At 37.0% G+C, this 15261-nt stretch overlaps 2 protein-coding genes across 8 annotated transcripts; both read left to right on the top strand.

Moving 5' to 3' along the window:
• Positions 1–2950: 2950 nt before the first annotated feature.
• On the top strand, positions 2951–5959 carry LOC121768694 (protein CUP-SHAPED COTYLEDON 3-like). The gene is made up of 3 exons (XM_042165236.1): positions 2951–3340; positions 4622–4887; positions 5325–5959. The coding sequence occupies exons 1-3, from the start codon at positions 3172–3174 to the stop codon at positions 5760–5762; spliced, it is 873 nt and encodes a 290-aa protein (XP_042021170.1). The 5' UTR covers positions 2951–3171; the 3' UTR covers positions 5763–5959.
• Positions 5960–6575: 616 nt separating this feature from the next.
• Positions 6576–11321, top strand: LOC121792640 (putative lysine-specific demethylase JMJ16). Of its 7 annotated transcripts, none has more exons than XM_042190655.1 (9): positions 6576–6714; positions 7222–7515; positions 8272–8343; positions 8440–8517; positions 8631–9104; positions 9179–9406; positions 9593–9751; positions 10084–10464; positions 10550–11321. In XM_042190655.1, exons 2-9 carry the CDS (start codon positions 7228–7230, stop codon positions 10943–10945), a joined length of 2076 nt encoding a protein of 691 aa, XP_042046589.1. In that variant the 5' UTR covers positions 6576–6714; positions 7222–7227; the 3' UTR covers positions 10946–11321. The 7 variants fall into 7 exon arrangements, with proteins under 7 accessions (XP_042046589.1, XP_042046593.1, XP_042046594.1 ...); XM_042190659.1 differs by having other exon boundaries at positions 6582–6710; XM_042190660.1 differs by having other exon boundaries at positions 6582–6714; positions 7200–7515; positions 10084–10452.
• The last annotated feature ends 3940 nt before the right edge of the window (positions 11322–15261 follow it).

The raw sequence follows: 15261 nt of genomic DNA, 5'->3' as shown, positions 1-15261 counted from the left end.
CGATAAGGTATACGGTAAGGTGGTTTTAGTAAAATTATCGTACCTACCCACCCCTGAGAGAATGTGAAGCCGTCGCTCTTTCACGCCCCTAATATCCAAGATATTACTAAAACCCTAACCCTAACAACTCAAAATCACGATATTTTTAGATAGCACAAGAAAAAATTCACATGACAGATCTATGCAGATAAAAAATAAACACAAAAATATGTGGATATCACTCGTGAGACTATATATATGGGGACATCGGGTTTCCTTTTGTGAAAATGACTGTCAAGAAAGATATGAAACTCATCGTCGGAGTATGATTTTATTTAAATAATTCATGTCATTGTATATATTTATGATGATCATCAACACACGTGGCGTGAGCTGATACGGAAATTGAAAAACTCAATTTGAAGTGGGGCGATTAAAAATTTGAAATATAATCCAGAGGGCAGAGTAGACAAATTAGGAAATTCTATTGATTCCAGAGAACAATATTAATTGATATTTTAGTACTATATCATTGCTTGTATGGAGAATTTTTAATCTTTAATAATTGTTCGAATATACCACGACAAAAGGGATGATGCTCTTGTGAACTCACTTCATTAATTATTTTATGGCATGTCAAATTAGTTTGAAGTTTAATATTTGTAAATAATTAATCATCAACTGTAAATTACCAGATTCAATTTTTTTTGAATGTATAGTAATATACTTAGTATAGAATAATAATAAAGTTTAAAAAATTAGAAATATATATGCATGTTAATAAACCAAATAATGTTTATATTAGGAGAAAAGAAATACTACAATATGTTAAGCTCACTACGTCATTAATGAAACGTGGCCGTAATAAGGTTTAATACAACCTACAAATTATAGTACTTAATTAATCTGATTTTAGTCAGTTTCAGTTTTGATGCCTTCTGCTTACGATAAAATGATGTACTCCTATATGTTAGTCGAAAACGTAATTATACTCTTTATATTGTCTTTATTAAATAATTTTCAAGGTTTTTCTTCATAGGACCAAGTATATATGATCCTTATCTTTCCAACCAATTAAGATTAGTTCATCATCAAATTATTTTTGATGGGAAAATTGCGTATTGGTAGATCAATTTTATTTTGTTTTGAATAATTGATTAAAGTTTGGTTTCTTGGATTTGAGGGCTCTTTAAAATGTGAACTATGGCCTAATAGTTCCCAAAAACTAACATAAGCAAAATTTAACCCTCTCAAAAAATTCGAAAATAAATAACAAAAAAAAGCTGGTCCCACTTTTTTTTGTCATGATATAAACCATATGCTCCACACCTAATTATTGTTAATTAAATGATACATAGTATGACACCTATAATTTTGTCTGGGATATTCTCATTTTCAATACAGTCTTCTCAAAGTTAATTATTATAGGATCTATCTAAACCGATGCACTCTCATAATTTTTATATATACGAATTTAATAATGTATCCTCATATAGTGTACATATCACTAATTAATAATTCTTGAAATGAAAAAAATATGTTTATTTTTTACTAGGATTTTCACTCATTTCGTCACCGCAAAGAAAGAAATAATATTGGGCCCACAGGTTTTCTTGTGGATTTAAATTATTCTGGTTTCAGATCAAGAAAGGACAGGAAGGATTTTCCTATTGCATGATTAGCATTCTACATCAGTAAGCTTGTCTTTATTTGCTCATCGATCACCCTCAATTTTTAAATCCCTAGTTAGATCTAGCTATATCTACTATGTTTGTCTCCCCTTTTATTTCAATTTCACCCTAGTTATCACTTTCATCAATTTAATCAAATTGATTAATCGGAGCTCGAGTTGCAACATCATTAATCATAGAGAGTATATATCATATGGAAAGTTATTTTGTTGATGTTTCTCACCAGGTTTTTGTAATTAAAAATAAAGAGAAATAATTCCCCTACTAAATTACGCGTTTAATTACCCGAATCAGTTCACACATAGAGTAGATAACTAGCTATTATATGACTGTTGATTTGCCATTCGATATTGACAAAAATAAGCAATATTTCATTCACAAGTTATGTTCACCTAGCTACAAATATATATCCAAATAAACAAGACCCTATTTTAATTAATGCCAATATTTCGACATAATGTTGCTTTTATTACTAAATAATTTTAAAATTCATCCTTAATTTGCTGCGAGAAGCTGACGACAATCGGCAGTAAAAGACCAAGTACATTGAATTAGAAGATTTTATTTGAGCAATGTATCTATATTTGTCACGTAGCATTTGTATTTACTCGCAACAACCCCTCAAAAAGGTCACAAAAAATGAACATAGCTAATTAAAAGTAGTATTTTGGAGGTTCTTTCTTGTTTCTGGGGTTTGGATTTTACTCTTTTATTTCAGCCTAATTCCCTCCTTAACCTTTCTTCTCACATTGGTTTTTCTTCCTATTTCCCACAGTTTCACACACATTTATACGTGCATATATATATATATATATATAGGATTGTGATCAAGATAGAACCATTCTTAAACGTAGAACCATTCTTAAACGTAGAACAAATGCCAAACGGAGGTCGTTAGATCTTTTAATCCAATGGTGTTGATTTGTACAACAACTTCCCATTACAACCAAAACTATTATTAATGGGTGAATGCAGATAAGTGAAAAAATAAAGCATGCATGGACTCTTCTTCGTTTCATTCATTCTTCCATCAACATGTGAGTTTTTTCACATATTGAGTCCGGAATGTCGTGAAAACATAGTCTAATATGTATGATTTTTAATCTTGACCGTCATTTTTTCCTCATCCAATGAATAAAATATGTAGAGTTCTAGGTTCTACACTTAAGAATGGTTCTACCTTTAACGCAACCCTATATATATATATATATATATATATATATATATATATATATATATAATATAACCATAACTAAGCGCACAAGCATGAATAAGCTGAAAGAATAATGTTACTATAAGAAAGTGCCTAAGCTATATCGTCTCTCTCATCTCTCTCTCTCTCTCTCTCTCATATACATATACACACACACACACAAACACGCATCCAAACCATTCAGAAAAGAGAGAATAGAAATTTATCCCAGCATCCTTGAAAAGAAAAATCGAATTATTTTTACAGATCATCAATATTCGACCAAAGTATTCCATCATCTTTATAGAAATGGGGTTACGAGACATCGGAGAGACGCTGCCACCGGGTTTCAGGTTTTACCCGAGCGACGAAGAGCTCGTTTGCCATTATCTCTACAAAAAGATCACCAATGAAGAAGTTCTCCGAGGCACTTTGGTTGAGATCGATCTCCATGTTTGCGAGCCATGGCAGCTTCCCGGTAGGTTTTTCTCCTCTCGTCGAGTTTTTTTTTAATCATCAGTGCACGGCACGTGTATGTTTATCATCGGTATAATACCATAAAGGAAACAATATTTCTCAACCACCACCCTCCCTCCCTCCCTCCGCCGGTTGGGGGGTTGGATGTTGCTCTCTCTCCTTCACTATTTTCAATGTAAACAGAATTTATGAGTGACAAATGGCATGTGAATGTTTGTCCAAAATTAAATAATTAATTTTATGAAAAACAATATTCCTGAATTAAATGTTCAGATGGTTTTTGAGGGCCATTATGGGCATGAGTAGTCTGTATCTTAATCAAGACCAGACAGTTTTTCTCAGTGAAAGAATTTTAAAGAAATGAGTTTAATTCAAACATTATTTTAGATGCATGCATCTGTGTGTTTATTTTGTGTTGGAGTTAAAAAAAAATAAAACAGTTAATTATCCTCATTAAAAAATCAGTCACGTGTGTTCTTTTTTTACATTAAAAAACCTTAAAGCAAAAAAAGTTATCTCAAGAAAAGTTTGTTGTCTTGTTTCATCTAAGAGGTAGAACTGAATTTTAGAATGACTAACTTACTTTGTTGCATGTGTCTTTAATTCACCCATGCATATTTTTATCATCAATTAAATTCTTTTCATCTTAAAGTGACGATTTTCAGAAAGGGTTTTATCTTTTTCAAGAAAAAAATAGTTTGGGGCGTTTTTCTTGCCTTTCTGTTACATTGTTCAATGAATCTTGCAATTACTTTATATTATTATGATGAAATTGGATAAGATTTAAGAAGTACTACAAAACTCATGACCTTAAAAAGGAGATTTCTCAGGTTCATTCTTTTAGGAAAAGGGAATTGAAAAAAAAGTTAGATAATTATCTTTTCAATAATGCATACATTGTTAAAAAAATTGAAGATGAAGACAAATGCGTGACATATACTTCTCACCACAGAAGTAACTCTCTCATCTATGTAGAAAAGGGTGACACACATTTTCCCATTGCTACCTATTAATTTTTCTACATCCATTTTGAATGAACAAAACAAACATGCCTTGCGAATCTTTGGTGACTTGTAACCAACTTTTCTGTCACTTTAGTAGAATTTGTCACATAAGCAACATAATGTAACATGATGGGATCCTAATAATTCATTTCAATTTAAGTACAATCCCATTAATTTCATTTCTTAACACATACGGCGTCTATTCATTTTTTCCTTTTCATTTCGTGGCATATGTCAAGAACGTTAAGAAATTAAGACGTGTAATATTATTTGTGCAGAGGTGGCTAAATTGAACTCGAACGAGTGGTACTTCTTTAGCTTCCGGGATAGGAAGTACACAACCGGGTTTAGGACCAACCGGGCCACCACATCCGGCTACTGGAAGGCCACGGGGAAGGATCGGACGGTGCTTGATCCTCAGACGAAGGCCGTCGTTGGGATGAGGAAGACTTTGGTTTTTTACAAGAATAGGGCTCCTAATGGGACCAAAACCGGTTGGATCATGCACGAATTTCGCCTTGAAAACCCACATGTCCCACCTAAGGTTGGTTAATTCCTTAATTTGTGTTTACATGTGTTGATTGAGTAACTGAAAGAGAATAAAAGATTATGTGTGACTTAGGTAGCAATCATGTTGTAAGAAACTTGAACGAAACTCCTTTGAAATTATTACATGAAAGATTCTCTCCACATTTTCACCTCTCACTTACATGAATAATTCTTTTATCCTAATCTTCTTTCTCTCTCTCACACACACAAACACAAACACACACTCTTTATCAAAAAATGATGTATCTTTGATACTGGATTTTTCTAAAGTAGCATTATTTATTGGGTGTAGCATCTAGCTACAAGATGTTAAAACCTAATTTCAACATGGACATACATGCACTTAGAAAAAATAGGTGGTGTGATGATTGAAATTTGAAGCATATATGGTGTTAATTATCTAATTAATTCATCTATGATCACCTTTTACAGGAGGATTGGGTACTATGCAGAGTGTTCCACAAATCAAGAAGTGAAAATAGCAACAATTTCATGAGCCTACATAATTTCGACGATCCCATAATTTCCTCAACAAATAATGAACGTGTCAACATTACACCTTGTGGCCATCAAAATATCACTTCGTTGTTCAACCACAACCAATCCCACCAACACCATGTAGGCGGCCCGAACCCTAACCCTAACCCTAGCACCTCTCTCGGGCTTGATTTCAACCTATCTCGTGACCATCACATGAATCACCAGCCATATTGCTCGAGCTCTCATGGCTATGTCCACAACAAATTGGGTGAGGCTACAAAGTGTGAGGATGACTATGGATTCTTGTTCGATTTCGATGGCTCCAACGTTGCTCCATCGAGCCTTGAAGATATGCGGTTTGTTGATGATAGTAGCTCGGTTTTCATCTAAATTTGTGGGGTTTGATGATCGCTTTGTTATTGGTATATACTTATATATAAATTTATATGCTTGTGTGATGTAGCATGTTTAGGAGGGAGATTAGTGAGTATGAGTTTGTAGTTAGTGATGTGTGATGAAGATTGTATTTGATTTGTATATTTCAAAAAGGAATTTATGTGGTAGTTTTATATTCAAGGATTTAATTACTTGTCTGGCCATTTATCAATTACTACTTTTTAAAAAAAAATTAACCCATTTTAAGCAAAGTAAAGGACTGTTAAGGGTTTTTGTAATGTGAAAACATAAAACCACAAAAACGTGACACTTGATCTGTCAAATTTACCAAAAATATTCTTGGTTCTTTAATTACAATTAAATTAATTTAGTTCCGCAGTTCCTATGTTTAAAAATGTGATCTACTTTGGCCTAGTAGTAATGTAACTTTCCCATTCACAAAAAATAATTTGATTTAAAAATAATACAAGTTTTAATGCGTAATTGAAAAAATAAGAGAGACGAAAAGTGGTGAAAATAGTGTTGATAGATTATTGAGTCCATATTATTAGCTGTTTAAAATTTCCTTATTTATAATTAATCTAATTTCAATGAAATAACTCATAATGATAAAAGCAGCCTAATTTTGATGGCCAGATCAAATCTAATATCTTTTCTTCTAAAACACTCTCTTATTCTACGGCCCAATCCATGGCAAGTCTTTCTGGCCCAATTTCCAAAATATTTTAATCCACGGCCCACGCCACGTATCACTGATTTCTATTTATGGAAAAACAATAAATTGTTAACAAAATTCAATTCAAGAATCTTCTTGCTCCCAATTTTTGAATCCGGGTTTATCAGTATAAGCTGGAAAACTGAAGAGCGAAAATATTCCAAATCACCTCCTCTTTCCGCTGCTTCCTTTTCTTTAATGGCGTTCCTGTAGTGCTAATTTATTCGGTCGGTATGTATTTCATTCTAATTTTATTCTGTTCTCGGCCTTCTATGTTTTTTTTTGTTTAAAATTGGTGACATGAATTACAATTAAGTGCAGTAGTTGTTATTGCTTCTGTATCTGTAGCAATGTGGTTATTTACTCGATAATTCTGCTTAAAAGATTTTTTCTTGGTTAATTGAGTTTATTTGAAGTTGTTCTCGTATTTCCTAATGTGATACCCAGAGTTGTGCGTATTGCTTTCGAATTTCACAGTTTCGAATTTTACATGAATCTTGTGAATTAAAAAGTTTGTGAATTTCACAGCAGGGCTTCCATGATTGTAGTATGTTTTGTTCCAGTCTTGTTTAGGAGAGATATGTAAAGCACTAAAAAGTGTTTTTTTTAATTCAGCAGAGACATGTGAAGCACAAAGAGATGAATTACATTTCAGTGTTTATCTTGTCTAGTTGTGCGTCACTGATGAAATTGAGATCATAGTTTAACAACAACAGGGTTTTGCTTCTTCATTGTTAGAGACTGATGGTCGGGGCGAAGAGATCTATAAAGAATGTCACAGACAACGAAGAAGAGAATCTATCAGTTCCACCCGGATTTGTGTCGTTGACATCTCTGACATTGAAGAAGATAGTAACTGATCCAAATTCTGCTACAGAAAGGGATCGTGGACCTGGGTTAGTTGGGGTTCCTCTTAGAAATTCTGACCTTGAATCGTTTAAGATGTCACTTTTACAGAGACCATGGATATCTCATGGCCAGTTTGAGCGTGTTCGGCATCAAGACGACTCTGCACAGATTGGAAATAATTTGGTAATTCTCTATTCTCTCCTATGCAATTATAGATGAACATATTACCAAATACCTAAATATGCAGTTAATCATATTTTGAAATTCCTCTTATTCTTGGATTTGTAGATGTAAGTTCATAATATACCTTGTTTTTATGCAGTGGGTCCATAAATAGAACATATGAATTAGATCATGGTAGCAATATTTGTACTATTATAAGCTAATCTTTGAGATCCCTGTCAGCTGGTGTTACGTTTAAGGTGGTTTACTCTTAAATCAACAAATGTGCACTTTGTGTTGCGTGGTTTGTGAATTTTGATGCATTCCTAAGTGCTGACGTACTCGTTAAGGTATTTGTATAGCCACCGGATATAAATTTGAGACAATTTTAAAACGAGGCTTGCATGTTAGCGCTTGATCAGAACATGAGTATGGCGCTTTGAAACTTCTTTTATCTATTGCATATTGAAATTCTGAATTGTGACCAGAAATTAAGAGATAATGCGAATGATAAATCCATCATACCTGCTTCCTAAATGAAGATTTTAACTGAAATATTATCTTAAGTATATGCAATACACTGTTCGATGTGCTTCATGGTTTGGCATTTTTGCATATATTTTTCACTTGTTATTCTTAGACTAGAATTTTATAGTTAGCATAGCATACAGTTTTATAGTCAGGTCAAGACCTGACAGTGTGTCTTTATTTTTCTCTTGATGAATTGCTCTCTGTTAGATTGCCCCTAATGACTGATAATCAAGTTATCTTCCCCAGAAAGTTCCTGTTGGTGCTCCCCTCCCCAAAGGAGTGATACGGGGATGTGAAAACTGCCATGATTGTGTGAAGGTTCTTTATTTATTCCTTTTATTATAGCTGTATTACCTTGAAACTTATTCTGTATAGCAGTAAAACCATTATAACCATCTAAGGAATATCTTGTAGGTTACTGCTAGATGGCATCCCGAAGATTCATATTTGCCTCCGCTTGATGATGCTCCGGTGTTCAGACCAACTGAAGAGGTATATTGTTGCATCCGGTTTCTCCCCCCCATTTTAACTCTACCGTTGTGGCTCAATGGAAAAGAATTTGGTTCTGTAGATGGTAATCTAAATAAACTTGAATCTTGCCGCAGGAATTCAGGGACACTCTGAAATACATAGCCAATATACGACCAAGAGCAGAGAATTATGGAATTTGCCGCATTGTCCCCCCTCCTTCCTGGAGACCACCCTGCCTTCTGAAAAATAAAGAGATATGGGAAGCTTCAAAATTTAGCTCGCATGTACAAAAGATTGATGAGCTCCAGAAATTGTTTTCAAAGAGAAAAGGATCTAGGTTGCATGAAAAGATCGAAACTGAAATGCCAAAAGCTGCAAAAATCGGGAAGCTTGATTCTTCCAATGAATGCGTTGGAGATTCTGAGGAAGATAGTGGACCTGAATTCACTCTGAAAAGCTTTAAAAAGTATGCTGATGATTTCAAGGTACAATATTTTCGTGAGAATGACACAGTAGCTGCAACAGGCCCAAAACGCAGTGAACCACTAATTGCGAGAGTTGAGAGCGAATATTGGCGAATTGTTGAGAAACCAAGTGAAGAAATAGAGGTAAAAGAGAAAAGATCAAATTGTAATAATTTGCTGCTATCTTTTTACCTCATGGAATGAATTTCTCTTGTTAGGTGCTTTTTGGTACTGAGGTGGCTAATCAGACCATAGCAAGCGGATTTCCTGTTGCTGCCACTCCAGCAAAAGGTACAGGGAAATATAGTGAATATGTGAAATCCGGATGGAACTTGAATAATACCGCAGAGCTCTATGGTTCCCTTCTTCCATTTGGATGCTACAGTTCATCCACTGTTTCGGTTCCTCAGATTTTCATTGGGATGTGCTTTGCATCACAGTGCTGGGTAATATTTTGAATATCTTAAATTTTTTGCTTTATTTGGTTCTCAACATCTGCTTGATAGTTTCCTTCAGGAATGCATTTATCTCATTGTACATAAATTTTTCCATTACAGATCTTCACATTTATTGCTTCCCCTTAGTGAAGTTCTCACTACATTGTTTTCCTGTTTGATTTGTTGGAGAAACAGAGAAATGAAGATCACCATTTGTATTCATTATCTTACATGCACGTGGGTAGCCCTAAAGTGTGGTATTCTATCCCAGGGAAGTGTTTCTTCAAGTTTGCGAAAGTTGTAAAGAAATGGTTTCCTAAGCTGTCAAAACATCCCGAGTTGCTCCATAAGCATGTGAGTAACTTTCTTCTTTTGAACATGGTTTGTAAAAGTTGTTAGTGGGTAACTTGTTGTGTTATATTTAATCATTACTTGGTTGAAAGGAATCAATACTCTTGATATGGATCTCATTGAAGCTTTGAATATTTTCAACTTCATGTGCTCAGTCACCTAGAGTTCTATAATATCCGTTGATTTTGAACTCCAGCATACCAGATAGTGACTCCTTTTTCTAATTAGTTTGTGCTTTGTGAAGAATGTGGTTACTACTAGTTCTAAATAAATGTTGATACAACATGGATTGTTAAATCTGTGTTCAATTTTATACATGCTTCTCTGTATCTCAGGTTGCTCAACTCTCACCCTCAGTGCTAATCGCTGAGGGGATTCCAGTATTCCGTTGTCTGCAAAATCCCTTTGAATATGTTGTCACATTCCCTGGAGCTTACCATTCGGAATTTAGTTGTGGGTTCAATTGTTCGGAAGCAGTGTGTTTTGCTCCTATAGACTGGTTGCCTCATGGACAGAACATTATAGAACATTATGCTGGATATGGTTTCAAGACGTTGCTCTCTCATGATAAGCTGTTGTTAGGAGCAGCAAAGGAAGCTGTGACTTATCTGTGGGATTCTCTTACAAACAAAAGCTCCAACTCCAAAATTAATTTTTGGAGAAGCGCCTGTGGGGCGGCTGGAACCTTTACAAGATTACTGAAGGTATGCCTCGATGTAAGTGATTGTTAATGATAGAATTGTAAAAAGTGTTGTATAGCGGATTTGATCTTATCTCATCTATGTTTCTCTTTCCCTTTAGATGCGTGTTGAAAATGAGAGCATAAGGAGGAAGCACCTATGCAACATGCCAATGTCTAGACCACTGGGTGAAGTTGATGATGCCACTAAACGAGAGTGCTGTATATGCTTGTACGATGTATACCTTTCTGCCGTGGTCTGTTCATGTTCCCCTAACAGATATTCTTGCCTGCGCCATGTAAAGCACCTTTGTTCTTGTGGTTGGACAGCCAAAGAGTTTCTCTTCAGATACGAAATTGATGAGTTGCAGCTCCTGGTTGAGGCTTTGAAAGGGAACATGAAAGCTATATATAGCTGGGCTAAGAATATACAGAAACTCGCTACAAGTGATAAGGACCATACAAGAAAGAATCCCAATTCCACTTCTTTATGTGAGTCGAATGGCTTAGCCGCTTAGCTACCGGAAAAGTTCGATGCCTGCTCTTGATGTGGACATCACAGTGAGAGGGCTCGGGTCGTGCCAGCCTCCATGAAAGAAGAGCATAGGGATACAACAAGAGCGTCTCCGGATCAGAAAGCTGTGATTCTCTTGAGCGACAATGAGGAGTGAATCCACCTACATTCTGCCACGTTTTGTTGATTTAGTCATATGTCGTATTGCCTATATATTTTGTACGTAAATAGGAATGTACTCATAATGATCTGTGATGTTGAGCTCCTTTGCTCTTAGTAGTATATTTTAATGCATTTAGATTAACTACCTGATTTGGGTATGTGTATCTCCTTGTCAACAAGAGACTATTTGATCAATTTGGAAGTGGTGTTTATCTTTAGTGTTGGCATATACTTTCCGGTTTCATAAAAATATAAACTTTGGAGACGCTATGAATTTTAATGCGAAATTGATAAAATAGGAGATAAAAAAAGAGTTGAATTAGTGTTTGTGGACGATGGATCCACGTCATTAGTTAGGTAATGTGTGATAAATTTTCACAAAAATTGACAAGAATCAATTTTGGGGGACAGATTCAAATGATAGAAAACAATTAGTACTACCTCCATCTACAAAAAATAAACAAATTTTATCATTTTGGGTCGTCCAACAAAATTAGACTAATTCTAAAAATGAAAAGTTTTAAACCAATACTAAAACTACATATAATTCTAAATGTGGACCTCAAAATCCACTATCACTTACTTCCACCACATTTTCCCTTCATCTTCTTACTTTACCAATTATGCATTAAAACTCGTGTCATTTACAACTTTGTCTTTTTTTGGATAGTGGTAGTATTTTTTTGGACGGAGAGAATATGCAAAAGATGTGATTCAAATAAAAATCTTTTTAGTGGGAAAATTATGACACCTTTGTATTGAACAATATGTGCCATTATATATGCTGTACATGAAAAATAGTCATGTTTTTTCATTATATGTCTTTCACTATAATTAATTTTTACTCTCTCCATCCACAAAAGATAGTCTCATTTGTGGACGACACGGGTTTTAATGTGAAATTGGTAAAGTAAGAGAGAGGATGAGAAAAAATGGGAAAAATAAGAGAGATATGGAGAAAAGGTGTATAAAGTATGAGAGATGGGAGAAAGGATGGGTAAAATATAATAGATGAATTTTCTGTTTTTAGATATAAAACTATTTTTTATGGACATCTCAAAATGACAAAATGAGACTATTTTTCAGACAGAGGAAATTTTTAAGTATTTATGATAAGTTTTTCTGTTTATTGAGGTGACTCCCATTTTTCACTAACAATAATTAATTTTTTTCAAATTTGATCTTTTATTTTAACAATTTTACATTAAAACTTGTCGTTTATTAATTTTTGATCAACCGATATAGGTACCATAAGTTATTGCATTGAGTTCCTGATTTTCTGAATTTAGAATTGATCTTTTGCTGAATGTAGAATTTAGTATAGGGTTGGGTTATTGTAAAAATTTCAATTTTCATGATATCGACATTAATTCGGGAAGATGTAGATATTTGATTTAGGCGATTTTCATGTGTTATTATGAATATAATACAATTTTATATACAAGTTATGAGAGTAGACATTATAGCCTCTAAAACAATTGTACTATTTCTACATAAACTTATGAAATAAACGCCATAATTAATTTTCCACTGGCTACCCCAAGACTAGTTTTCTGAGTAAGTGATAGTTTAATACTACTAGTATTTATTTGTCCAGCCCAATTGTTGGGGATCATCTATCTATAACACATGCAATTAGAATACATAAATATGTAGTTTTATACAACTATAAAGTTTAGTTATAGATAATAGAGGGAAACAAAAGCGGGTAACACAGTAATCCGACATAGGTGACAGAGTCGCACGTGGGAATGGGGAAGTAGGACCCACTCACCCACACGTCTAATCGGTTTGACCAAAGAAAGCGGGATTCTCGTACGGTCTATCAATCCAATCTCTTTTCCTCTGCCTTGTCTAATTCTTACCCTTTTCTCTCACTCTCACACTTTTTTACTACTAGTAATTTGAAATTTTCAAAAAGAATTTAAGGAAATATTTTATTTTTATTTAAGTTGTAAAACTTTAATGTTGAATGGCCAAAGTAAACGCGCATTAAGTGGGAATTTTCTACCCGTAAATACTATAGTACTATTAACATTTCTTAAACCAACTCCATGTGAAATGTATAACACGTTTGGTTCACCATGTAATCAACATCTCGTAGTCTGGCAACTATATCCATAAGATTGTAGATTATGAAGCTTGACAAGATTAAAATTAGACTGATGATAAGTTAGAGAACTTGAAACTTTTTTATCGATTCTTGAAAAACGATGGGCGAGAGGATTGATCGAGAAAGATCTCTAGTTCTATCCATACAAGGGATCTGGTTATGACTCGGTTTTTTTTTTTCATTTTTCGATAGTTTTTGGTTTTATATATTTCTGGTGATTGAAAAGTAAGTAATTCTTTTGATTGATGCTTTGACGAATGTCCTAATGCTTAGAGTGTCCACTATAGGGGCGGCGCGCCAGCCGCCCCCTTCCCGCCGCCGCCCCGCCTTGCTATAGTGTGGAGGATGTTCGCCTCGAGGTGGACGAAATTTCCGGGGCGGAAGGTCCTCAGGCATTTTTTGTGCGAGGACGCGCCGGCCTATAATGCGCAGGCGATCGGCGCGCCGGCCGCCCCTTCCATTTTTTTAAAAATTATACCTATAAATACCACTCCTCCACCCCCCATTTTACACCCTTTTCACACACTCTCCATTCATTCACTATCTACACTTTCACTCTCTAAAAATGCACGGTGGACACGACGACTCACCCAGCTCGGACGAATCGAGATATGGCGGCAATCCTTCCCAACCGTCGGGATATGGCGGATATCCTTCTCAGCCGTCGTCGGGATATGGCGGATATCCTTCTCAGCCGTCGGGATATGGCGGCTCTCCGTCCCAGCTGTGGAGTTGGAGTCAATCTCTCCCTCCGTGGGGATCAAGTCCAACTCCTCCTCCATCTCAGCCGTGGAGGTCTTCTCCGACGCCCCAACCTTTTCAGCGGAATTTGAGTCGCTCGGCGTTTGGAGATTACAGACCCAACCTCGACACGCTTAACCATCCCCGTCTGAAGACCCCTTTCCAATCCAGCCAATCTCCTTTCACCGATGCAGATCAAGACGCCCTGGATACGATGATGGGTCTGCTCAGTTCCGGCGTACCAGATACGCCCGTTCCGACGAGACTCGGTGGGACCGAAGGGGCGGGTGGAAGCAGTGGAGGCGGCGGCGGCCGCAGTGGCGGCTCGGGCAGCGGCGCCGGAAGCGGCGGTGGCGGCTCGGGCAGCGGCTTCGGCAGAGGCAGTGGCAGCGAGGCAGCGGGCCAGCGGCCCCGGAAGCCGGACACAAACGGGGCACGCACTACACCAAAGCGGAGTCCATTGTTGTGGCGAGGGCGGGATGCCTTCACATCGGACCCCATACTGGGCATTGATCAGACCAAGGGGAGCTTTCGGAAGCGCGTCCTGTTGGCATACAACGAGTTCAAACCTCAAGACGCCAGACTGCGTGACGAAGAACAGCTCCGCAAAAAGTGGTCTAGGATTCTGTCGGCCACCAAGCGGTTAGCGGGCATATACCAGAACAACCTGCTCAATGCTGAGAGTGGCCGGAGCAAAGCCGACGTGAAGGCACTATCTATGGGCCAATACAACACGGAGGGCTGACCGAAGTTCACAATGTGGGAGGAGTATCAAGTTCTCGAGCACTGTCCGAAATTCAAGGCCATCTGTGTGCAAGAGCAGGCTGGAGCTCCAGGGCCGAAGCATACTAGACACAACATAGCCGGGGACTACAGCAGCGGCAGCGACTCGCAATCATTTGACCTGAACGACGAGCAAGCGGAAGAGCCCTCCGCTACACACTCTAGGCGCGCACGCCCTCCGAGACAACATGCCTCTATCCGACGCGCTAGAGAGGCTGGAATTTCCTCCTGCTGATCGTCGGCCGCGTCTCGATCGTGCACCTAGCAGCCCGCCCCTATACCGCCGCCCAGGGTCCCTGATTCCCGCGAGGTCTTGAGGGAGAACCTAGATGTGCAGTTGATGCAACAACTGCAGGACGTCTGCCACCGCTACAAGACCGCAACTGACCCCGTTCATCAAGGATATATACTTGAAACTCATATGTCGGATCCAGCTCCGTCTAGGCTTGGCTGATGAGGCTCCTGGGGTAGTGGCGGCCGGTGGCAGTGAGGGAGACGGAGAAGAAGAGGAGGAATCCGAC

This window comes from Salvia splendens, chromosome 2, assembly GCF_004379255.2.
Source record: "Salvia splendens isolate huo1 chromosome 2, SspV2, whole genome shotgun sequence".
In the NCBI taxonomy this organism is placed as follows: Eukaryota; Viridiplantae; Streptophyta; class Magnoliopsida; order Lamiales; family Lamiaceae; genus Salvia; species Salvia splendens.
The sequence above is the reverse complement of the archived record's forward strand: the minus strand, read 5'-3'. Positions and strand labels throughout refer to the sequence as shown.